Genomic DNA, 26,812 nt, shown 5'->3' with positions numbered 1-26,812 from the left:
AATAAATAAAAACATTCAAAAATTTTTTAAAAAAGGGGCGCCTGGGTGGCTTAGTCGGTTAAGCATCCGACTTTCGCTTAGGTCACGATCTCGCAGTTCGTGGGTTCGAGCCCCGTGTCGGGCTCTGTGCTGACTGCCAGCTCAGAGCCTGGAGCCTATTTCAGAGTCTGTGTCTCCCTCTCTCTCTGACCCTCCCCTGCTCACGCTATCTCTCTCTCTCCTAGAAATAAATAAAAATATTTTTTAAAAAATTATTGGATAGAAGGGGAAAAAAAGAAAGTGAAAGCAAAGAAAGAAGAATCTGAGGAGTCTAATGATGATATGGGCTTTGGTCTTTATGACCAAACCTTTGTGACATGTTCAAGAAAAAGCTGAACTCAAAAAAAAAAAAAAAAGAAAAGAAAAGAGAAGGAAAAGTAAAAAGCAGAAAACTATCCCGTCTCCACCTTAAAACTGCATCTTACTGATGAATGGATAAAGAAGATGTGGGGTGTGTGTGTGTATACATACGTATGTAATATATATGTGTGCGTGCGCACACACACATATGTAATGGAATATTGCTCAGCAATCAAAAAAGAATAAAATTTCGCCATTTGCAACTACATGGATGGAACTAGAAGGTATTATGCTAAGCAAAATTTATCAGAGAAAGACAAATATCATATGATCTAACTCATCTGTGGAATTTAAGATACAAAACAGATGAACATAAGGAAAGGGAAGCGAAACTAGTATAAAAACAGGGAGGGGGACAAAACAAAGAGACTCTTAAATACAGAGAACAAACTGAGGGTTGCTGGAGGGGTTTTGAGTGCGGGGATGGGATAAATAGTCAAGGGGCATTACGGAAAACACCTGTTGGGATCAGCCCAGGGTGTTACACATAGGGGATGAATCACTGGATTCTAATCCTGAAATTATTATTGCACTATATGCTAACTAACTTGGATGCAAATTTAAAAATACATACATACACACATACATACAACCAAAAAAGAACATGTCTTAACACTTTTCCTTTACTAGGAAGTTTCCAAATCAGGCTGCATTTGAGGAGTTTTAAGAATTACAGAGATGCCTGGATGGCTTGGTCGGTTAAAGCATCCAACTTCAGCTCAGGTCATGATCTCACAATTGGTGGGTTCAAGCCCCACATCGGGCACTGTGCTGACAGCTGAAAGCCTGGAGCCTGCTTCAGATTCTGTGTCCCCCTCTCTCTCTCTCTGGCCCTTCCCCACTTGCACTAAGTCTCTCCATCTCTTAAAAATAAGTAAATATTAAAAACAATTTAAAAATAAAGAAAAAGATTTACAGTTTTCTTGGGGTGTCTGGGTAGTTCAGTCAGTTAAGCATTCAACTTCAGCTCAGGTCATGATCTCACAGTCTGTGAGTTCAAGCCCCGTGTTGGGCTCTGTGCTAACGGCTAGAGCCTGGAGCCTGCTTCGGTTTCTGTGTTCTATCCCTGCTCTCTGACCCTCCCCTACTTGTGCTCTGTCTCACTCTGTCTCTCAAAAGTAAATAAATGTTTAAAAAAAAGAATTACAGATTCCTACCTCCACTACAGATGTCTGAAAAACAATACTGGAGTGGGATTCAGGATCTTTTTCTTAAAAGCTGCCCAGGTGGTACTGACTGGATAATAAGTAACTCATCAGCCCTGTATATTTTATCTACTGCTCTGATATCTGGTTCTTCTTTAAAAGTGGAATTTGCCCATTTTTCCACGTGAAAGGGACTTATTTAACAGTAGACCCCTCCTGTTTCTCAATGTTCTTCCCGGCCGTATCTTTCACCAATGAACAAAAACTCCTTTCCTTTGTGGTTTATGCTCTTTGGCTATTCCCTCCCTCCCGTGTTCCCATCCTTTTAACAAAACCCACAGGGCATCAAAGACTGGAGCATCTATTTCAATCTACCTCTTTCAGAGCTAATATTGCCACCAAACTAGGTGTGATGTATACGTATGTCTGTCTTATACATAAGTATACAGCCTAATAAATGTTCACCAAGTATCAGTAACCCCAGACCCTCACATGCCTCCTAAAACTGCTCACTAACCTTCCTCTCCAAAGGTGACCTCCATCCTGAGTTAAACACCACAGATTACCTTTGCCTATTTATAAACTTAATATGAATGAAATGAAACGATAATGTGCTCTAATATCCTTCCTCTTTGCTCAACATTATACTCCTGAGATTCATCTATATAGTTATATGTAGCAGTTTATTCATTTTCATTATTGCTATGTGGCATCCTAGTCTATGAATATATCCCAATCTATTTCTTTATTCTATTTGGAAAGAATTTGGGTTGCTTCTAGTTTTTAGCTGCTAAGAATAAAGCTACTGAAATTCTAAATACATAAACTGCTCTTGAAGGTCACATAGAGAAAATATAAAACACCTCAAAAAAGCAAATCAATCAGTGACAGGTTCCCACACTCCCTCCCCTATTAAAATGTCACACTAAAAATAAATAAAATAAAATAAAACAAAATAAAACATCACATTGATCTTAGATCTTGATTTTATCATAGTGCCAGTGTGCAGTAGCATGACATTCAAGGTCCTATACAGTCTAGTCCTAAACCAACTTCTTCACATCTTTTACTATTATAAATTATGTTTATTTTTCTTTTTTTTTTTATTTCTTTTTTAATGTTTATTTATTTTGAGAGAAAGACAGAACACGAGCAGGGGAGGGGCAGAGAGAGGGAGGTAGACAAAGAATCCGAAGCAGGTTCCAGGATCTGAGCTGACAGCACAGAGCCTGATGTGTAGCTCAAACCCATGAACTGTGAAATCATGACTGAATCAGACACTCAACCGAATAAGCCACCCAGGTGCCCAGTGAATTACACTTATTTTTCTTAAATTAAAACATATACATACATACACACAACGACAACACCTAAAAAAAGAATGATGCTGCTCTAAATACTCTTCTAAAAACCTATTGCCAAGTCCTGGCTCATACAAAGGAATGTGTATGTTCATCTTTAACACATATTGCCCAACACGTTTCCAAAGTAGTGGTACCAATTTTCATTCTTACTGGCAAGGTATGAGAGTTTCCACCTCTCTACATGCTTTGAAACATGAAGTACTCCCAATTTAAAAAATATTATCATGTTAGTTACTACAGTGGGCATGTAACAGTATCTTACTGGATTTTTACTTCACACTTCCTGAAAAAAATAAAGAAAAATTAAGAGTCTCAGAGATCTGTGGCACCTCATCAAATGTACCAACATACATATAATGGTGGTAACATAAGAGCAAAGAGAAACAATGTACAAAGAAATATGGCTGAAAATTTCCAACATATGATGAAAAATATTAATCTACCACATTCAAGGAACTTAGCTCAACAAACTCCATGTAGGATAAATAAATAAGAGATCCACACTGAGACACAATATCAATTTGCATTTCTCTGATGAAAGAGGCTAAGTATTTTTTAAACTGTGCACTGGTCATCTGGACAGCCTCCTTTGTGAAGTGTCTATTCTAATCTTTTGTCCTTTTTTTTTTTCTGGGTGGTATTCTTAGCTTTTTCTTGTTGATTTATAGAAGTTCTTTATATATTATAGACAAGTCTTTTGGAAATTTTTAACTAATTCATTTATTATGATGAATAAAAGTTATACTGTTTGTAGTAATAAATAAATAATCACTGTGCCTTTCTACACCAGACTACATACCAAAATCTTGTATACAATTAGATATTTGGGTCTGGAGATCAAAATATAACTGTACCACAGATCTCTCAAAATCAACCAAGTTCCAACTGAATATATTATCTTCTGTTGCTGGACCCACTATCATTAAGTAATGGCACAGCCTCACCCAAAAACCTTAAGGACTCGTTCCCACATATCCACCAAATCCATCCCATCCGGTTAGATTCCCAAGTCCTATTGATTCTACTACTTAACATCTTTCAAAAAAATTTCGTCTCCATCCCTACCACCTTATGTTAGGCCCTCATAATTTTCCCTCCTGGAACATTTCAATAATTTCTAACTAATCTTGTCCTTTAATTCATCTTTCACTGCCTAACCAAATCGGATCACACTTCTTTTTAAAGACCTTTAATGGTTCCACAGAATAAAGCCCATAATCCTTAGCCTAGCAAATGAAACTTTCCATTACCTGATCTTGTTTCCTGCTTGCCAATCTCCATTGGCCTGCCCCCATATAAAGTCTCAATTATTTGAAGTTTCCAAAAAGAACAATGCTGCATCTTTTGCTTGGAATGCTTTTGCTCTCTTAATCTCATTATTTCCCTGTTCCTCTAATGAACACTTAGCTCATCTTTTAAGAACAAAATCAAGCATCACTCTCTTTCTAAAGCCTTTTTCACTCATTCCTAATTAGCTGTCCTTTTTTTGGTATAATCCTAAATCTATACTTGCAACCACAAAGTTCTGTAATGACTAGTGCTAGATTCTCATTTTAGAAAGATAATGCTCCTGCACGGCAAAGGAAACAACCCACAAAACTAATAGGCAACCAACGGAATGGGAAAAGATAGTTGCAAATGACATATCAGATAAAGGGTTAATACCCAGAATCTATAAAGAACTCACCAAACTCCACACCCGAAAAACAAACAACCCAGTAAAGAAATGGGCAGAAGACATGAACAGACACTTCTCCAAAGAGGACATCCAGATGGCCAACAGACACATGAAACGATGCTCAGCATCCCTCCTCATCAGGGAAATACAAATCAAAACAACACTGAGATACCACCTCACACCAGTCAGAGAGGCTAAAATGAACAAATCAGAGAACACGAGATGCTGGTGAGGATGTGGAGAAACGGGCACCCTCCTACACTGCTGGTGGGAATGTAAACTGGTACAGCCCTTCTGGAAAAGTGTGGAGGTTCCTCAAAAAATTAACAATAGAACTCCCCTATGACCCAGCAATAGCACTGCTAGGAATTTACCCAAGGGATACAGAAATGCTGATGCATAGGAGCACATGTACCCCAATGTTCATAGCAGCACTCTCAACAACAGCCAAAACATGGAAAGAGCCTAAGTGTCCATCAACGGACAAACGGATCAAGAAGATGTGGTTTATCTATACCATGGAATACTACCGGCAATGAGAAAAAATGAAATCTGGCAACATGGATGGACCTTGAGGGTGTTATGCTGAGTGAAATAAGTCAGGCAGAGAAGGACAAATATCATATGTTTGCACGTATAGGAGGATTAGGAGGAACTTAACGGAGGACAATGGGGGAGAAGAAGGGCGGAAATAGTGGGGGAAAGGGGGAGAGGCAAACCATGAAAGACTTGAATGCTGACAAAAACTGAGGACTGATGGACTGATGGATGTGGGGGGGGGGAGGTATGGGCACATAGAGGGGCACTTGTGGGTATGAGCACTGGGTGTTATATGGAAACCAACTTGACAATAAACTATTTGTAAAAAAAAAAAAAAAAAAGAAAGAAAGAAAGATATCGCTCATTCATCTCATTATCCCAATGAACAACACAATGCCTGATACCAAGTGGGCAATCATTAAACATCTGTAGATCTTTAACCAAAAGGTCTTTAACCAAAATAAGTAACAAATGTTTTGAGTAATAACCTATACAACATCAATTTGTTATATGTGTGTTATATTGCTATGTATCTTTTAGTTTTAGATTCTTTTAGAGAATCTTTTACTTCTCTAATAAGAAATATAAGGTTTCATAAATCACACATGGCAGGCAAAAAATAAAATACAGTTTTCCTACTCAGCTGATTCAACTACCTAATGTTCTAGATTAGAATATTTTTTACAAGGGGCACGTGGATGGCTCAGTCAGTTAAGTGTCCGACTTCGACTCAGTTCATGATCTCGCGGTTTCTGAGTTCCAGCCCCGCCATCTGGCTCTGTGCTGACAGCTTGGAAGCTGGAGCCTGCTTCAGATTTCTGTGTCTTCCTCTCTCTCCGCCCTTCCCCCACTAGTTCATTCATTCTTTCTCTCTCTCAAAAATAAACATTTAAAACATTTTTTCAAAAAAAGAATACTTTTACAATAATACTTTTTATTTAGAATGATACATTTTCAGCACTTAATTTTAAGGATAAGTTCTCTTGTACCTAATGAAAATAACTGAATAAACTAAAAGCATTCTTGAGAGATTGAGGCCACTTGAGTCATTATATATTTATTTCAAGCTATTGCCTTACTTAATACTATCTACATATTGAAATTAAGTAAATCTTATTTTACTTCATACTTAGTTTCTATGTAAGAAAGATCTTCTACTTAATGGACAACTTAAAGGGGTGCCTGGCTGGGTCAGTCGGTTGGGTGTCCGACTTCAGCTCAGGTCATGAGCTCACAGATTGTGTGTTTGAGCCCCACATGGGGCTCTGTGCTGACAGCTTAGAGGCTGGAGCCCGCTTCCGATTCTGTGTCTCCCTCTCTCTGCCCCTTCCCCACTCATCCTCTGACTCTCTCTCCTTCAAAAATAAATAAATATTTAAAAGAATTTTTTTTTACTGGACAGCTTAACATCTTAACTGATATAATTCTTTAGATGATTGTCTGGTTCTGAAATATGAACCACAACAAGCCTGATAATGGACCTTCCATAATTAAATTATAAAAATAATACATTCCACACTCAGTACCACCTCATCCTTAATTCAGCTTTTATTCTCTTTATATATTTTTTTTTTAATTTTTTTTTTTCTAGGAGAGAGAGAGAGAGACAGCGTGAGCAGGGGAGGGTCAGAGAGAGAGGGAGACACAGACTCTGAAACAGGCTCCAGGCTCTGAGCTGGCAGTCAGCACAGAGTCAGACACGGGGCTCGAAACCCACGAACCGCGAGATCATGACCTAAGCAAAAGCCAGATGCTTAACCGACTAAGCCACCCAGGCNAGACTCTGAAACAGGCTCCAGGCTCTGAGCTGGCAGTCAGCACAGAGCCCGACGCAGGGCTCGAACCCACTAACCGCAAGATCATGACATAAGCGAAAGTCGGACGCTTAACCGACTAAGCCACCCAGGTGCCCCTATTCTCTTTATATATTAAAACTTTTTATTTTAGAATAGTTTTAGATTTCTATAAAAGGTACAAGGATAATTTAGTGTATTCCTGTAAACCCCGTAATCTACTTTTCCCATTGTCAACAACTTTCATCATCATGGTACATTAATCACAATTAATGAACTAATAATGATATGCTATTATTAACTAACAAAATCTATACTTTATTCAGATTTCCTTAATCTTTCTCTAATGTACTTCTTGTGTCTCAGGGTTCCATCCAGAATACAAAATTACACCTAGATGGTCATTTCTCCTTAGGTTCCTCTGGTCTGGGTGATTCCTCAGAATTTTCTTGCTTTTGACAATTATGAAAAGTATTGGTCATATATTTTATAAAATGTCCCTCAACTAGGGTTCATGTTGTGTTTTTCTCATGTTTAGGTTGTGTTTATGGATTTTTGGGAGGACAACACCACAGATGTAAACTACCGTTCTCAACACATCATAACAAGGCTACAAGGGTACAACATGACAACATGGATGATGTTAAATTTGATAACTTGTCTAAAACAATGTTTGACATGTTTCTTTTTTTTTCTAAAATTTTTTAATGTTTTATTTATTTTTGAGAGAGAGATACAGACAGTATGAGCAGGGGAAGGACAGAGAGAGAGAGGGAGACACAGAATCTGAAGCAGGCTCCAGGCTCTGAACTAGCTGTCAGCACAGAGCCCGACACGGGGCTTGAACCCATGAACCATGAGATCATGACCTGAATTGAAGTCGAATGCTTAATCGACTGAGCCACCCAAGTGCCCCTGTTTGCCATATTTCTTTGTTATAAAATTGTTTCTTGCTTTCTACACTCTATTTTCATCAAAGCAAGTCAATAAGCACAGCCCACATTTAAGGGTAGGGAGTTATGTTCTACCTCCTGACGAGGCAATATCTCAAGAAATCTGAAGTCTTTTATATGTGTACTATCTTACATACCTTAGTTATCTGCTCATGTATCTATTCACCTTAGATTATAAATTATGTAATAAGAGTAAGTAATTTTCATTGTATTCCCAAAAATCTTGATATAGGAAAGGCATTTGACAAATGTCTGCCAAGTATTTAAAATTCCCCAAAGCATACAATAAAAATTATCTGGGTATGACTCACTATTGTATCCTCAGCACCCACAATTTAATGTCTGAATTAAAAGAGGGAATGACAGATTTAACTAAGAAAAAAATACACCAGAAGATTGAAAAATATTCAGTAACCTTGATTCAGTATAGCCATCTTCCTTCCATTTTATACCAAGATAGCCTCTGAATTTTTCTATACTATTTAAAACCTTAAAAATTACATTCAACACTTAGTAAAAATAAATATATTCACTCTATATTTATCTGAAAAATATTAAATGATCCCTTATTATACTGGTAAATGTCAGGGATACAAAGTTAAGATGTGCATTATTTCTTTGGCATTGAGATCTGTGGAGCTCAGGGAAAAGGGAAAGTGGGCAGCTAAATAAGCAATTATAATCATGTTTAATATATATTCTAAAAGGTTAATTTGAGAGAGTAGAAAAAGACCCAGGGCACATAGTTGAGGAGGACTCCAGGAATAAAATACAAGCTAAACTTAAGAAGGAATGGCTATGCCCAGCATGAGGAGAGACAGAAGGAAAATGGTAGGAAGCACATCTGAGGGGATGAAATTTCCTCTGGGCTGAAAAATGACAGAAGGGAGTATGAGAGAGGTAAGGCTAAAGAAGTGAGTAGAAGTCAGTATATGAAAGGCCTTCTGTACCATTAAGCAAGTTTGGACTTTATCCTGTAAGTAAATGGAATCCAATAAAGGGTTTTAAAGTAGAGGAGTGACATGATCAGATATAAATCTAAAGGGCAAAAAAACCTCATTTTGAACTCATGCTGTGGGAAACAGAATGGAGAGGAACAATAATGGATACAAGAAACCCAGATGAGAGGCTATTTTGAAAGACAGTAGTCTACAGTAGGAATGTTAAAGGAAAAGACAAATCAATTCATGCACTATTTAGGAGGTAGAATCAGCAGATTTTGGTAAATTAAAAGCAAAGTTAAAGCAAGAAGAAAAGATGAAGAATGTATAGCACCATTAATCAGGAAGATGATGAGCTATTCCTGACTGGCAGTCTGACGGATAAAAAGACAATGATCTGTTTGGGAGACACTGAGTCTGTTAACATCAAAACCAGACAGCTACATGGATCTGGAAGTTATGAGAAAAATAAAGGCTAGAGCTAGAACTTGGAGAGTAATCAGCATATAAACAGAATTGAAGTATAAGTGGAATTGAAATTACCTTGAAAAAAGTGAGAAGTAGGAAGAGTACAAAACATGGGTGGAAGCTGCAAGGCTGAGGACTAATGTTTAAGAGGTCTTCAGTGATCCAAATATGCCACAAAATATGCCAGTGTTTGTACCAAGGGCAATATCAATAAAATAGTAGCAACACAAAGCTAACTTACAATTATTTTGGCCAAGACTTGCATGCTTAATTAAATAGGTCCAAGAACACAAAAGAAAAATTCAGTATTTGAGCCACTTCATCTGACGAATAACAGTGTGGTTTGGCAAAAATCAGAATCTAAGAAAAAGATGATGTGGATGATGGTAGGCTGGTTCTACCAACAGTTACTTATGTGACCTAGGCAATTAAGTCTCAGGTTTTTTCAGTGCATATGATACGCTCTCAAAAATTCCCTTGTAAGTCACAGTCCATGAATCTATTCAGATGATTCTCTAAATCAGATTGACAAACAAGACAAACATCATAAAAGGATAACTAATATATAACTGTAGAGAAGACTAGGAACTTTGGATTCAGACAAACCCAAAACTCTAATCCCTCTTTCATTTACTAAATTGTGAATGAGAGCAAGTTGACTAAATTCTCTACATACCACTTTGTACAGCTATAAAAAGCAGATAATATTAAAATCTATCTCACAGAATGTTAGAAATTAATAAGAAAAGGTACACATAAAGTGTTTGTGCACAATGCTAGGTACATAAGAACACTTAACAAATGTTAGCTATTATTAGTGTTTTAAATACCATTAGTAATACACTCTAAGATATATAATAACATATATAATATACATATATATTACATGCAGTATATAAATAGCACTTTCAATACAAGTTTATAGAGCAGTGGCTGTCATATAGTAAATATATGATAAAGAGGAAAGAGAAGACAGAACAGCCTGTGCATCTTGGCCTCTGTACCTGGTGGTCCTGAAGCAGCTGCATCTTCCATAAGTTCTCCCTCTTCCAATTCCATGTTGCTGTATTCCACATCATTTTCTCCAGACCTAAGAATATATAAAATACATCATTCCTATACAGAAAGGACAATTAACATTATTTGTCCCACCACAACGAATTTTAAAACAGTAGAACAGCTTTCTCCTACAAAGTAAGGTATGCTATTTCTCAATACGGAAATGTGGAAAAGGACTTTTAACATTATCATGTGTATGGGTAGTGTTAAACTACCTTTAAAAAATACTGAGACAGTTGGCAATATTTTTCTTTTGTAAAGTTTATTTATTTTGAGAGCAGGGTAGGGGCAGAGAGAGAGAGGGGAGAGTGAATCCTAAGCAGGCTCCTTACTATCAGAACAGAGTGGAATGCAGGGCCTGAACTCACAAACCGTGAGGTCATTACCTGAGCTGAAATCAGGAATCGGATGCTCAACTGACTAAGCCACCCAGGTGCCCCAACATTTAATTTTTAAAATAGAAAATCTGAGAACCATTGTAAGCAGAAGAAATTATAACTTTAAAGAATTTATAACTTAATGGTAGGAAATTAGGCTTATAACACTACATTTTAAGGTTAAAAAGATCAAATTAACATATATGATTACTTTTTTTTTTGCACATGCAAGCAGGGGGGGGGAGAGAGAGAGAGAGAGAGAGAGAGAGAGAGAGAGAGAATTCCAAACAGGCTCAATATACAGCATGGAGCCCAATGCAGGGCTCAATCCCACAACCCTGGAATCATGACCTAAGCCGAAATCAAGAGTTGAGCAGCTGACACCCAGGCAGCCCATAAATACTATTTTCTTCAGATGGTATTTCAGAAAAAAAGTCCTCACAAAATCTTTCGTACCAAAAAAACTACTGTCTTATTTTATTTTTTAATTAAAAAAATTGTTTAATTTCCTTATTTACTTAGTGACTGATTTTAAATAAGCTCTATGTCCAACATGAGGCTTAAACTCACAACCCCAGTATCAGGAGTCACATATTCTATCAACTGAGACAGCCAGATGTCCCACTTATTATAATGACAGAATGCTATATGGAACAACAGTAACCAATACTACTAGTTTGGGATATTTAAAGAAGTCAAAAGAGAAACAAAAGCAAAACTGAACTATTGGGACCTAAGCTTCCTTCTGCACAGCAAAGGAAACAATAAAAACAAACTAGGGGCACCTGGGTGGCTCAGTCGGTAAAGCATCGGCTTCAGCTCTGCTCATGATCTCAGGGTTCATGGGTTTGAGCCCTACATCACGCTCTGTGCTGACACCTCAGACCTGGAGTCTCCTTTGGATTCTGTGTCTCCCTCTTTTTCTGCCTCTCCTCTGCTTAGGCTCTGTCTCTCTCTCTCTCTCAAAATTAAACATTTAAAAAAAAAATAAAAGGCAACTGACAGAATGGGAGAAGATAATTGCAAATAACATGTCAGATAAGGGGTTAGTATCAAAATCTATAAAGAATTTGTCGAACTTAACACCCAAAAAACAATCCAGTGAAGAAATCGGCAAAAGACGTGAATAGACACTTCACCAAAGAAGATATCCAGATGGCCAACTGACACATGAAAAAATGTTCAACATCACTCATCATCAGGGAAATACAAATCAAAACCACAATGAGATACCACTTCACACCTATCAGAATGGCAAACATTAACAACTCAGGCAACAACAAATGTAGGTGAGGATACAGAGAAAGGGGTACCCTCTTACACTGTTGGTGGGAATGCAAACCGGTAAACTCTGGAAAACAGTATGTAGGTTCTTTAAAAAGTTAAAAATAGAACTGCCCTATGATCCAGCAATTGCACTACTAGTTATTTACCCAAAGCATAAAAAACATTAATTCAAAGGGGTACAGGCACCCCTATATTTATAGGAGCATTACTTACAACAGCCAAGATATGGAAGCAGCCCAAATGTCCATTGATTAATGAATGGATAAAGAATATTTGGTGTACACACACACACAGGAATATTATTCAGCCATCAAAAAGAATGAAAATTTTGTAATTCTGAACAAAATGGATGGAGCCAGAGGATAAAATGAACACTAACTGAAGTCAGAGAAGGATAGATAGATGATTTTGCTCTATGTAGAATTAAAGAAACAAAACAAATGAGCAAAGGGAGAAAGTGTGTGTGTGTGTGTGTGTGTGCGCGCGTGTGTGTGTGCGTGTGTGTGTGTGCACGCGCCAGCGCATGAGAAAGAGACAAACCAAGGAACAGACTCTTAACTACAGAGAATAAACTAAGAGTTACCAGAGGGAAGGTGGGTAGGAGAATGGGGGAAACAGGTGATGAGGGGGGAAGATATTTACAGTCTCAAAATATGTCCTTACAGAATATTTATTAATTACAAAAGGAAAAATTAGTAATTTTAGATTGGAGAAACTTGGCAGACATCACATTAACCGTGTGACCTAATTAATGGTAAAGAGTTAGATAAAAGACATGTGCCCTCCCACTATGAGGCACTGAAAAGGTATCATAATTTCTTAAGTTCTCCTGCCTCTAGTGCATAATCTCAATTTAACTGTGAAGAAACATTTGAACAACTCCCAAATTAAAGCTTGCTACAAAAGAACTGCTCCTTCTCTGAAGTGTCAAAGTCATAAACAAACAAAAAAAAGATTAGGTGATCCAGATTAAAGACTAAAGAAAATTAATTAAAAGCAATATGTGATACTGGATTGGATCCTAGACCAAAGGACACCAATGGCAAATTTTAGAAGGTCATAGGTTATAGTATTACATAGCGTTAATCATGATTTTTATAACTATGCTGTGGTTACATACAAAACAGTACACAACGAAAAGTATATTCACCTAACTCAAAAATCTCAACCTCCCTCCCCAAAAAATACAGAAAAGAGGAACTAAGCAAAATAGTAACATTTAGAAAATTAATCTGGACAAAAGGAATATGGGAATTGTTATCTAGTATTTATGCAACTTTTATTAAATTGAATAATTGAAAAATAAGAAACTATCCTTCAAGTTCCTTCATTTTTATAAGATACTCTATAGCAAGTAAACATGCTGAATATCTCCACTTTTAGGCCCAAATTTAGTTAATATGCTTCTAATAATTATCACTTAGATGCTTTATAGTGGTAGTTAATGTGAGACACTCACATAGTTTCTTCATCAATGTCATTTTCTTCTGTGTTACTTGTTGCTGTAGAACTGGCAGAGGAACTGCTGCCATCAAGATGATTCACTTCATCTTCACCAACAAGATCCAGATCCAGATCTCCATCTGAAAGTTCATGCTAGATCAAGGCAAAGAAACAAGACTTCTATCTCAAATGTTTTTACTCAGTTGATCATCTGATCCAGGCAATGGACCAAACACCAAAGAATAATGAAATGATCAGAATTCTCTGCTCCTATGCATAGGCAGCTGAGCCCTTTAGCAAACACAGAGCCACATTATCTCGTTCCACTAATAACTTATTGTTGCCATTTTCAGCTAAGCCTTCAGTGTGACTAGAGATGCTTCATATACTCCACTGCAGCTGCCAATAAGGCTCTTCACAGGGTAACATTTCAAACCTATACATCATTCCTATAATCCTACCTAATCTTTAAATCACAAACATCATTCCTATAATCCTACCTAATCTTTAATATCAAGGACATCATAAAACTCATCACCTATCTGCACAGAAAAACACACTGGTTATTATGCATAAATACCCCCAAATTTCAGCTGCTCTACCGGCAACCCCATCATTAATTCCTTTAACACCTCTTTCACGGGTTAATTGCTTCACCTGAGTGCTCCATTATCTCCTTAAATTGTTTTGTCAATACCTTAACTTACCTCTCTCCCACCGGCTCCTTTATTTTACTACATACCTGAAGTGTCCCATCTTACAAATAACAACTGAAACAACAAAAGCTGGTCTCTGCATCACTGTCTTACTTTTTAACTTATTCTTTTTTTTTTATGTTTATTTATTTTGATAGAGAGAGTGAGTGAGAGAGAGAGAGCAGGGGAGGGGCAGAGAGAGAATCCTAAGCAGGCCGTTAGCTGACAGTGATTGCTCAATCCTATGAACCATGAGATCATGACCTGAACTGAAATCAAGAGTTGGATGCTTAACCAAGTGAGCCACCCAGGTGTCCCTCACTTTAAACAGTAACAATCATTTCTCAAATTCTCATTCTGGTTGTTGTTTAGCTAGGATAAAACCTGGCTGTCTCCCAAATCTTAAATCATTCTGTCTTCATATGGAAAATATAAAGTGTTTTACTAGTTTTAGTGAATGGAAATAGAACACACTTTTTTTTTTTAATGTTTTTTATTTATTTCTAGGAGAGAGAGAGAGACAGCGTGAGCAGGGGAGGGTCAGAGAGAGAGGGAGTCACAGACTGAAACAGGCTCCAGGCTCTGAGCTGGCAGTCAGCACATAGCCCGACTCGGGGTTCGAACCCACGAACCGCGAGATCATGACCTAAGTGAAAGTCGGACGCTTAACCGACTAAGCCACCCAGGCGCCCCTAGAACACACTTTTTAATTCTACAATTTATATAGTTTCTAGAATGTATGTCAGTTTGGTAGAACATACACTTTCTACAATAAATTAATTTTACTTTTTACAAGAGCCTTGTAACACTTTGATTCATCAACTTCTGACTTAACATTTACAGAAGGGCATACCCTAGTTAAGAAAATAAATGGACAAGCGTTTCAGTATATTGATTCCTCTACATATGTTGGAAACCATGATCTTATCATTTCTCTTACAAAACACAAAATGAATCTAAAACAAGTCTAATTATAAAAAAAATTAAAAATAAAATAAAACAAGTCTAATTATTACATGATAATCTTCATTCTGAATCTTTTCCTCTTCTTCTTCATCCCCTTTGACATCTCTTATAGAAGCTGTAGTAGGACCATCCTGGAGAAGCATATCAGTGCATGGCAAAGACTTCTTAGCACGTGTCTCAGGAGTGTCATCATTTTGGGGGCTCAGATGATTATCTGGTGGTGACAAATCTCTTGATTTCTGACTTCGAGATAACTCAATAGTAAGCCTCTTTTAAAACAATAACAGCACAAATAAACATGAGTCAAAAGCACAGTTCACTGCTCCAGTAAAAATATTTTAAGTAAAAAAATATATCCAGATGTTCCTAAAACCATTTTTGAAGCATCTCTCTCACTCCCTCCAAGTTTTGCTTATGGAAAAATCTCCAATTTACCTTCATTTTTCTCATATCCAGCCCCAGCTGCACATACAATAGCAAACTGTATAGTAAATAAATACAAGCAGTTTTAAACAGTACACTTAACATGAAAATCTCTCAAAGCATGTATTCATTCATATTTTACTCCCTTTTCTATTAACCATTCTCAGCACTTCAATCCTACTACCTCATTTCAATTTCCACTGGCAGAAAAGAAGAATTCCTTACATAATTTAGTTTACCACTGTAAGATAAAAATTCCCTAAGTGATCCTCCCCCGTGCTCCATTCAAGAAGTGAAAATTCAAGATGTGGCAATTTTCAATTATTCTATAACTTAGAATCCTTTAACGACAGCATGGAAAACAGAAATACTTAAGTCACTGAGAGAAACACAAAAAGTTTACCTCAATGAGAGCAGCACTCTCCAATACAGTATGGAAATGTTCTGAATGTGCAATGCCCAATAAAAGCACTTGAAATGTGGCTAGTGCAACTAAAGAACTGAATTTTTTATTTTAATTAAGTTTGTATAGCCATATGTGGCTAGTGGCTAACAAACTGTAGACAGTGTAAAATTAGAGGCTCAAAGGTGGGAAGCAGATGAGAATAAGATAACTGGACTTTTCTACAAAATATAAAATCTAATTACAAATATAACAAGCCAATAACACAATATGAAACACTAAACCCAAAATACATTTTTTTCCTTACCTCTTTAAGGTTATTTATTTGTTGGATATAGCTAGTTTGTGCAGCTTCTAATTGAGTAATATACCAATGCTGGTCCCGACATTTTTGAAAGAATGTTGGAGAACGAACCTGAAACCTTAAAAGAAGAGCTGCACATGAAACGTGATCCAAACAGTAAAATGTTATCAAGCAAGCCTTGAATTGGTAACTATAAATTCTATAATTTTAAGTTTACTGGATTATATTACAACAAAGCTAAAATTCAAACTGAATTCAGAGCTGCTGGTACTCTCCATTTTTATACATATAGTTTACAAATTACAATGACAAAATGTTCTGAGAAGTTATCTTCAAGAGGGAGGCAAACCATAACAGACTCTTAACTACAGAGAAGAAACTGAGGGTTGCTGGGGGGTGGGGCACGAAATGGGTGATGGGTATTAAAGAGGGCACTTGTAGGGGCGCCTGGGTGGCTTAGTCGGTTAAGCGTCCGACTTTCGCTTAGGTCACGATCTCGCGGTTCGTGGGTTCGAGCCCCGCGTCGGGCTCTGTGCTGACTGCCAGCTCGGAGCCTGGAGCCTGCTTCGGTCTGTGACTCCCTCTCTCTCTGACCCTCCCCTGCTCATGCTGTCTCTCTCTCTCTCTCGTAGAAATAAATAAAAAAAAACATTAAAAAAAAAAAAAAAAAAAAAAAAAAAAATAAAGAGGGCACTTGTTGTAATGAGCACTGGGTGTCATATATATATAATGAATCACTAAGTTCTGCTCCTGAAACCAATACTACACTATATGTTAACTAACTTGAATTTAAATAAAAACTTGGAAGAAAAAAAAATTATCTTCAAGTCAGTTGTCTAAATTCAAAGTATGCTTTTGTAAAGAAATAATAGTACATATCACGGTTAAGCTCCCAAACTACTAGTTCAAATACAATGTTAATCTTGAGTTGGGAAGGCCATGCTATGCAGGAAGAAGGAAGCTAATGCTTTCCTTCCCCCTTCTTGGTCAGGTCAGATCCTACAAAAATAGGCAAAGTTTGTTTTAGACACTGCTTTTTTTCTTTCCTGCATCCATCTCATGTTCCCATTTCTCTTATTCCTCAGTAAAAAAAAAAAAGCAATTAAAGGGTCAACTCCCCAGGACTGCTTTACAGTCTTCCAAAGAGTTGCATGCTCTAAATAACCTATATTTTCAACCCCTCCAGGTAGAAGCTTAAATCAACTCTCCGTATTATCACAATACAGCATATTTCAGCTAGGGTTAGGGGAAAAAAACCAAGTATAATAAAGGATTTTAATAGGTAAATGATAGGATCTTAGAGTTATCTGTACTTTTAAAACACTAATACTTACTAATGCAAAGAATTTCTACCTATGTCAGATGAGTGAAAATGTGTCTATCTATGATTTATAGTGAAAAAATTTACAATAACATGTAAAGAGTCCCAAGAGGCAAGACTAACTTAGAAGCCTGCAAATCCTCTTTCTAGTCTTGCCATCTTTATGTTAAATACTATTCCATTTTTCATAACATTTTAAGGCTAGTATAGGCATCTACTAACCATCTAAAATTATCTGCAGCAGGTAACTATTTCCAGTCAAGGATACTCAGGCATTAGAGGATAGAGATTATTCACTCAACCACTAAGTGGATACTGCTTGGTTAGTATACACTGGTAAGACTTTCAAAAGGGTATTGTTATCTTTGAATAACTAAAGAACTATGGCCAACCTCGTACATTATCATTAGTTAGTGTATGTGTCATTAAAACAAAAGCAAGCAAAAGGTTAAATTTTTTAACTTTCTCATTTAACAAAAAGAGAATAAATACATACTTATTCATATATAGTTATTCATATATAGTTACAGAAAAGCCTTAAGTAATTTTCTAAAAGGTACATACAAAATTTGATCAGAAGTTTGAATTGGGGTTTAAATTTTCAGCGATCTCCCATTAAATAAATATTATGAACAATAAGATAATTAAGCCTCCTCTCCATGAAGTCTATAGCAATTTATTTATACTGCTATTATAGCACTATCTTATAGAATAAATTGTTTTTATCTGCCCATTTCATCTTGATTTTCCTGGGGACAAAATCCATCTTATTCCCTCTTAATATTAACCCACTGACATTCAGTAAATGTTGCTGAATAAATGATAATAAAATATCACAACAGGAATCTGTTCCTGCACTAATATTCAAGGCTGTAAGTAAAAGTTTTGTTATAAATAGGGATGGCCTAAATGAAGAACTAGAAGTTGGGCTAATTGCATTAAAAAATGAAACGATCACACAGATTTCCACCAGAAAGATTCAACATTACTATAACTCCAATAAGGATACAACTAAGAATATTTAAAAAAAAAAAAAAAAAGGCTCTTGGAGCACTTGGGTGACTTAGTCATTTGAGTGTCTTGAGGTTTGACTTCAGGTCAGATCATGATCCCAGGGTTGTGGGATAGAGCCCCACATTAGGCTCCACGTTGACAGCATGGAGCCAGCTTGGGATTCTCTCTCTCTCTGCCCTTCACCCTCCCTCTCCCTCTCTCTTGCTCAAAATAAATAAGTAAACATTTTTTAAAAGACTCTTCTGAACTAATTTGACAATAAATTATATTAAAAAAAAGAAAAGAAAAGGCTCTTTTGTAGGTTGGTCAAATTGATGGCTGAATAATTTTGTTATCCTCCCGATGGTTAAAGTGGAGAATAGCAACAAATTATTTCTTTTGGCAAATAATCAAAAAAAAAAAAATCTGTAAGGTTATAAAGTGGAACTAAAATAATTCTCCAAAAGAACACAAAAACATGAATCATTTTTCCTACATTGAAAATGCAATAATCTTTTATCACTTATTTATTCTCCCAAAAAGATTATAAAAAACACATACTAGTTAAGGTTAATAGGACAGCACTTCAACGGCATGCTCTGGAACAAAGAGCTCAGAATAAGTGGAAATTAAGAGTATATCAAATCACTCCCAAGGAAAAAAGCTCTCAAAAGGGTTTCTATGGAAACTTCTTGAATTGGTAAAAAAGAGTTCAAAACGTATTTGAATCAGGGCGCCTGGGTGGCCCAATCACTTAAGTGTCTGACTTCAGCTCAGGTCATGATTTCACAGTTTGTGAGTTTGATCCCCACACAGGGCTCTGCAGTTAGCACAAAGCCCACTTCAGATTCTCTGTCTCCCACTCTCTCTCTGCCCTTCTACCGGATGCTCTCTCTCACAAATAAATAAACTTAAAAAAAAAAAAAAAACAAAAACCATAACTGAATCTACCCTTTTAATACTCAAGCTCTCATTGTCATCATCAAATTAAAACACCATGTAATGATACTCCAAAATGTATGACTTATACCCAATATTAAACAAGGCTGTTGTGGTTTTATAGTCAGTATTTATGTTATCCTTTCTTGCAAATAACATACCAACTACTATTACTTAGTTTATTTTCATCAGTTTTCATTTCTATTCCCTTAATTTTTTTTTTTTTTTACAAATAGTTTATTGTCAAATTAGTTTCCACATAACACCCAGTGCTCTTCCCCACAAGTGTCCTCCTCCATGCCCATCCCCCCCTCCCCCCCACATCCATCAGTCCTCAGTTTTTGTCAGCATTCAAGAGTCTCTCATGGTTTGCCTCTCTCCCTTTCCCCCACCATTTCCGCCCTTCTTCTCCCCCTTGTTCCTCCGTCAAGTTCCTCCTAATCCTCCTATACGTGCAAACATATGATATTTGTCCTTCTCTGCCTGACTTATTTCGCTCAGCATAACACCCTCAAGGTCCATCCATGTTGCTACACATGGCCAGATTTCATTGTTTCTCATTGCCATGTAGTATTCCATGGTATAGATAAACCACATCTTCTTGATCCATTCATCTGTTGATGGACACTTAGGCTCTTTCCATGTTTTAGCTATTGTGGAGAGTGCTGCTATGAACATTGGGGTACATGTGCTCCTATGCCTCAGCATTTCTGGATCCCTTGGGTAAATTCCTAGCAGTGCTATTGCTGGGTCACAGGGGAGTTCTATTGTTAGTTTCCTGAGGAACCTCCACACTGTTTTCCAGAGGAGCTGTACCAGTTTACATTCCCACCAACAGTGTAGGATCTATTCCCTTAATTTTAATTTGCTGTTATCTAACAGAAACTGAAAATTATTTTGTGTATTTAAGCTTGTAAAACCAGTCACCCACATCTAATATACAATGCCAAGTGAGAAAAAGAAGCACTTGATCCCTCACTATTTTTGTATTTCCAAATGGTGAGGTTGCTAGACGCTCAATAGGTAAGTAAATGGAACATTATTTATAAGAAACAGTAGTTTCCCGGGGGGGTCTGGGTGGCTCAGTTGGTTAAGCGTCTGACTTCAACTCAGATCATGATCTCAATGTACCCAAGTTCAAGCCCCGTGTCGGGCTCTGTGCTGTAACTCAGACCTGGAGCCTGTTTCGGCTTCTGTGTCTCCATCTCTCTCTCTGCCCCTGCCCCACTTGTGCTCTGTCTCTCTATTTCAAAATTTAACAAATATTAAAATAAATAAATAAATAAATAAAGAGAAGTAGTAGTTTCCTTTCTATGGAATTACTAACTAGATGTCAAGCACATTTCTAAGTTGTATTACTCACTGCACAGGACTTCTGGAAAGAAACAGTTAAAAACATAACAGGATTATAGTTAGCATGAATTTTAGTAGTCATCTTTGTTAAATAAACTTTAAAATAAAGTTCTGATGATATTATTCTCCCCTGATAAAAACAACAATATCAAATGTTTCCTATTACCTTAAAATCACCGTATCATTTTGTCGATTCAAGTATCCTTCATTGGCAAGTAAGTCCAAACGGAAAAATCTATTATAACCCCAGCATTCTCCAACTTCAAAGTCAGATGCAAATTCTCGAATGATATTTTTGGTAGGATCATTGCAGGACTGATGAACCATCTCTACACGATACTCATATCTAAATTTGAAAAACAGACAATTAATACAGAGTTAATAAACAAAAATAGAAGACAGACATACTGAAACACTAAGTAGGTCATTAATTACCTGAAAAGAAACTTCTTGATAGTTGCATTTCTTTCAGAAATGACTATGATTTATAAAGACACCAGTTTTGTGAATGGGCTATCACAAAAGGATTGGCACCAGGCCCCTTTTCGCTCTTAAAAATGTTTATCAATAGGGGCGCCTGGGTGGCTCAGTTGGTTAGGCGTCCGACTTCAGCTCAGGTCATGATCTCATGGTTTGTGGGTTTGAGCCCCGCATCGGGCTTTGTGCTGACAGCTAGCTCAGAGCCTGGAGCCTGCTTCAGATTCTGTGTCTCCCTCTCTCTCTGACCCTCCCCTGCTCACGCTGTCTCTCTCTCAGAAATAAATAAAAAACATTTAAAAAAAATTGTTTACCAACAGAAGTGCCTGGGTGGCTCAGTGGGTTGAGCATCTGACTTCAGCTCAGGTCATGATCTCATGGCTAGTGTGCTGACAGTGCAAAGCTTGCTTGGGATTCTCTCCCTTTCCCTCTCTCTCTGTTCTTCCCCCACTTGTGTTCTTTTTTTCAAAAGAAATAACTAAAAGCTTGCGGCGCCAGGGTGGCTCAGTCAGTTAAGCCTCTGACTTTGGCTCAGGTCATGATCTCACGGTTTGTGAGTTCGAGCCCCGCGTCAGGCTCTGTGCTGACAGCTAGCTCAGAGTCTGAAGCGTGTTTCAGATTCTGTGTCTCCCTCTCTCTCTGACCCTCCCCTATTCACACTGTCTCTCTTCATAAAAAATAAATAAATAAAATAAATAAAACTTGAAAAAAAAAAAAAAGGAAGAGTATAGAGTCCTAAGGTCATACAGTTTGAGAACTGCCAGTCTGTGATCCCACAGTTCATGAGTTTGAGCCCCATATCAGGCTCACTGCTGTCTGTGCAGAGCCCGCTTCAGATCCTCTGTCCTCCTCTCTCTGCCCCTCCCCCCTTGTGTGTGCTTTCCCTCTCTCAAAAATAAACAAACACCAAAAAAACCAAGAGTGAACTGCCAATATGTGCCATACTATGCCAGGGATTCCATACAGTGCACATCTTAACAGACATAACAATACCCTAACTAACTAAAGTTATAAAAAATCCTAAGAGGAATGTATATAAACACACACTAAAGTTGGTTATTTAATTGCTTGTCTTACTTGGAAGTTTCAGGCAAACCAGCTGACAGTTCCAGAAACACGGATAAGTAGTATCCACGAACAACTCCATTTCCATCCTTAAACAAAGGAAGAAAGTCAACTATACATCCATAATTAAAAAGGACATGTTATACAAATACAAACTACAGATCAACTTAAATGTAAAAAATTAAGCAACAAGGAAACAAACAGATAAACATCTCATATTTGGATTGGGAAATACTTCTAAGATTAAAGCGGTAACAGAGATAATAGAAAGACCAACAGATTTGAATCTCCTGACAATTGAAATGTTTTGTACATTAAAAAAGGAAATGATGAAAATACACAGGCATTCAAACTAAGGAAAATGTCAACAGCTATGATAAGAGTTAAGAATTCTAGAGGCACCTGGGTGGCTCTAATAAGTAACTGACTTCGGCTCAGGTGGATCTTCCAGTGAGTCAAGCTCCATGTAGGACTCTGTGCTGACAGCCCAGAGCCTGGAGCCTGCTTCAGATTCTGTGTTTCCCTTTCTCTCTGCCCCTCCCCTACTCGAACTGTCTCTCTCTCTCTCTCCCTCAAAAATAAATAAAACATTTAAAAGTATATTTAAGTTAAGAATTCTAACATACATAAAGGAGTTCTAACATACACAAAACTCTTAAATATCAGCTTCCATGAAAAATGAACACACCAAAGAAAAGTATGAAAAATCCTCCTCAATTTAACTTATTAGGAGACAAAAAAAAATATTTAAGACCAAATATGAGCAAAACAGAAATAACACTTGATGTTGAAAGTAATTAAATGTAATTTCTACATAATGCCTATATGTTAAGCATTTCATATAAAAGTCTGTCTGAAGAAGTTGATTAAATTTCTATTAGAGATTATTACAAAAGTAACTTCCCTATTTCCCCAGTATTTTGCTCTTTCTAAATGACTATCATTGTTGTAACCACACATATAAACACATTTCCCCAACCAGACTATGAGGATTAAAGGAAGGATTCTTATTATTCATCTCCACTGTCTACTGGGATATGTACTACAGAGGAGTACAAGTACTTGCTAACCCCTTCATTTCTAGGCTACTTTGCTCCAGATGATCCTAAGGAAGCTTTCAGAGTTAAATGAGATAATTACTCAATAAACAGTAAAGAATAAATGAATCATCAGTAAAGTGGGGGAAAAAAAGGACACAAAAATTATATATTGTATGATCCCATTACATGAAATTCTGAGAAAGCAAAAGTATAGTGAAAAAACCAGATCAGTGGTTGCAGAGGGGCCAAGAAGGGAGATAGAAGGGATCAGCTCAAAAGACAAATGAGAAAACTGGGGGGTTAATAAAAATCACAATGTGGTAGTAATTATTTAACTATACGTATTTGTGGAAACTTGCCAAAATTAATAAACTTTATTGAATATAAAATATATATATATATATTTGTGAATATACACAAATTATATTCATTTTAAAAATCAGGGGCGCCTGGGTGGCTCAGTCAGTTGGGTGTCCGACTCCGGCTCAGGTCATCATGATCTCCCAGTTCGTGGGTTCAAGCCCCGCATCAGGCTCTGTGCTGGCAGCTCGGGGCCTGGAATCTGCTTTGGATTCTGTGTCTCCCTCTTTCTCTGTCCCTCCCCTACTCATGCTCTGTTTCTCTCTGTCTCAGTAATAAAAAAAATAAAACAGGGGCGCCTGGGTGGCTTAGTCGGTTAAGCGTCCGACTTTCGCTTAGGTCATGATCTCACGGTTTGTGGGTTCGAGCCCCGCGTCGGGGTCTGTGCTGACCGCCAGCTCAGAGCCTGGAGCCTGTTTCAGTCTGTGACTCCCTCTCTCTCTGACCCTCCCCTGCTCACACTCTCTCTCTCTCCCCCCTAGAAATTAAATAAATAAATAAATAAAATTTAAAAAAAAATAAATAAATAAAATAAAAATAAAAATCGATCAATATCCTCGTTCAAATGGCCAGATTTTTTTTCGTCTTTTTTTTTTTTTAATGTTTTATTTATTTCTAGGAGAGAGAGAGAGAGAGAGACAGCGTGAGCAGGGGAGGGTCAGAGACAGAGGGAGTCACAGACTGAAACAGGCTCCAGGCTCCGAGCTGGCAGTCAGCACAGAGCCCGACACGGGGCTCGAACCCACGAACCGCGAGATCATGACCTAAGTGAAAGTCGGATGCTTAACCGACTAAGCCACCCAGGCGCCCCTTTTTTCATCTTTTAAATTATGCTCCTAGAGGGGTGCCTGGGTGGCTCAGTCAGTTAAGCCTGACTCTTGATTTTGGTTCAGGTCATGTTCTTAGTTTGTGAGTTCGAGCCCCACATCAGGCTCTGTGCTGACAGCATGGAGCCTGCTTGGTATTCTGTGTGGGTGTCTCTCTCTGACCCTCCCCTACTTGGTCTCTATCTCTTACTCTCAAAAGTAAATAAACACTTTTTTAAAAAATCTTTAAATTGTGCTCCTAGAACTATTTCCCTAGAATAAATTAATAATAAAAAGGAATAAACATTTTTTCACTCCTGATCTTTATCAGCTAATAATATTAGAAATCTTTTTTATTTTATTTTATCCTAATTTTAAGGAAAATGTTTACCATCTTAAGTACATGCCAGCCACACTTCCAACAAAATACTAGCTTTAAGATTTTTTAGTAGGCAAAGGATTCTGGAAAGATTGCAGCAATGGCAAAATAGTTTATGCAACTCTCTAAATTGAAACAGAGAACAAAACACATAATTAGAAAATCCAAAAGCAAAACAAAACACATAATTGGACAGAAAATCCAAAAGCTCACAAACAATATTTACAACAAAACTACATAAAAAGTTATCTCCACAATTCCTAAATATAAGTAGATAAAGATGTTATCAGTTACAACCATTAAGATCTGTGTGATATATACATCTGTGTGGGAGAAGAGAGGGAGGCTATGGGATATCTAATGAATCAGAAAACAGGAAAACCCACAAAATGGCAAAGAGTTAGCCACTGAAAAGCCTCACAAGCCAAATACGACAACTGAAAATGGAATGAGCTGCTCAACAGATTATGAGCTGAGTACAAGGAGGACAAATATTAAAAAGTCTGAGAATTAAACGCAGTCAAATCACTCCAAATTCTAAACACTTATAAATTCTTACTCTTATTATAAATGAATCTATAGGGCCTTTCAAGATAAGTCTCAAGATTACAAAGAAAGTGCTAGGAGTGAAATAAAAGATAAACAGCAGAGAAATAATAAAAACAAAGGAAGAAGAAGGGCAGAGCCAGGACATCTCTCAGAAAGCAAAGCACCATATTTATTTTTGATTGCCTTATGACACTGGATATCCACATGCAGATGAAATTGGGTCCCTACTTCACGTACAAAAATTAACTCAAAATAGATCAAAGTTCTAAATGTAAATTCTAAAACTATAAAACTCTTAACAGAAAACATAAGAAAATAGCTTTATGACATTAAATTTGGTAAAGATTTCCTGGCTATAAAATCAAAAGCAAAAACAGATAAATTAAACTACATTAAAATTTAAAAACTTCTCTGCATCAAATGTTAAAAGAAAGTTACAGGAGAAAATATGTGTAAATTATACACCTAATAAATATGTGTAATCATAACCCCTAGTAAGGGGTTAATATCCAGAATATATAAAGAATTCCTACAACCTAACACCAACAACAAAATTTTCAAATGGGCAAAGGACTTGAGTCCATAGTTCTGTGAACAAGATACATAGTCTTATAGGCATAAGACACTCAATATTATTACTAATCATTAGGGAAATGTGAATAGGAACCAAAATACTACCTCATTCTCATCAGGATGGCTACTATCAAAGAAACAGAAAACAAGTACTGAAAAAGAAAGGGAGAAATTGGAACCTTGGGATGAGCACTGGGTGTTACATGTAGGGAAGAAATCACTGGATTCTACTCCTGAAATCATTATTGCACTATATGCTAACTAACTTGGAACTAAACTTAAAAAAATATACTTATATAATAATTTTTTTTAAAAAAGGATTCCTAAAGTGGAAGGAGGCACAGGTGTGATATAAAGACATTAAGTAAAAAACACTCTATAGTCTTGAATTTGAATTATAAATGTAAGCACTGACTCATGAGTTATTTTATCTTTAAAAAAATACATATATCCAAAAAAAACCCCAATATTCAATTATATAGCAATTTTAAAGTCTTCCTAAGGGGCGCCTGGGTGGCTTAGTCGGTTGAGCGTCCGACTTTTGCTTAGGTCATGATCTCACGGTTCGTGGGTTCAAGCCCCGCGTCGGGCTCTGTGCTGACTGCCAGCTCAGAGCCTGGAGCCTGTTTCAGAGTCTGTGTCTCCCTCTCTCTGACCCTCCCCTGCTCACGCTGTCTCTCTCTCTCTCTCTCTCTCTCCTAGAAATAAATAAAAACATT

The 26,812-nt window shown here is 37.1% G+C and overlaps 1 protein-coding gene across 4 annotated transcripts in view; it reads right to left on the bottom strand.

Annotated features, from left to right (window-relative positions):
* TRIM37 (tripartite motif containing 37) overlaps positions 1 to 26,812 on the bottom strand; it is a 131,107-nt gene that overhangs the window by 55,550 nt on the left and 48,745 nt on the right. For all 4 annotated transcript variants that reach the window (XM_039247312.1, XM_039247315.1, XM_039247313.1 and 1 more), the window contains exons 12-17: positions 22,399 to 22,475; positions 21,011 to 21,190; positions 16,242 to 16,356; positions 15,159 to 15,377; positions 13,464 to 13,600; positions 10,286 to 10,371 (exon numbers count right to left, since the gene is read on the bottom strand). In XM_039247312.1, the coding sequence (XP_039103243.1) occupies positions 10,286 to 10,371; positions 13,464 to 13,600; positions 15,159 to 15,377; positions 16,242 to 16,356; positions 21,011 to 21,190; positions 22,399 to 22,475 (814 nt within the window). The remainder of the gene's footprint in view (positions 1 to 10,285; positions 10,372 to 13,463; positions 13,601 to 15,158; positions 15,378 to 16,241; positions 16,357 to 21,010; positions 21,191 to 22,398; positions 22,476 to 26,812) is intronic.

Source organism: Hyaena hyaena, unplaced genomic scaffold (assembly GCF_003009895.1).
Source record: "Hyaena hyaena isolate Hyena2069 unplaced genomic scaffold, ASM300989v1 scaffold_298, whole genome shotgun sequence".
Lineage (NCBI taxonomy): Eukaryota > Metazoa > Chordata > Mammalia > Carnivora > Hyaenidae > Hyaena > Hyaena hyaena.
The sequence above is the reverse complement of the archived record's forward strand: the minus strand, read 5'-3'. Positions and strand labels throughout refer to the sequence as shown.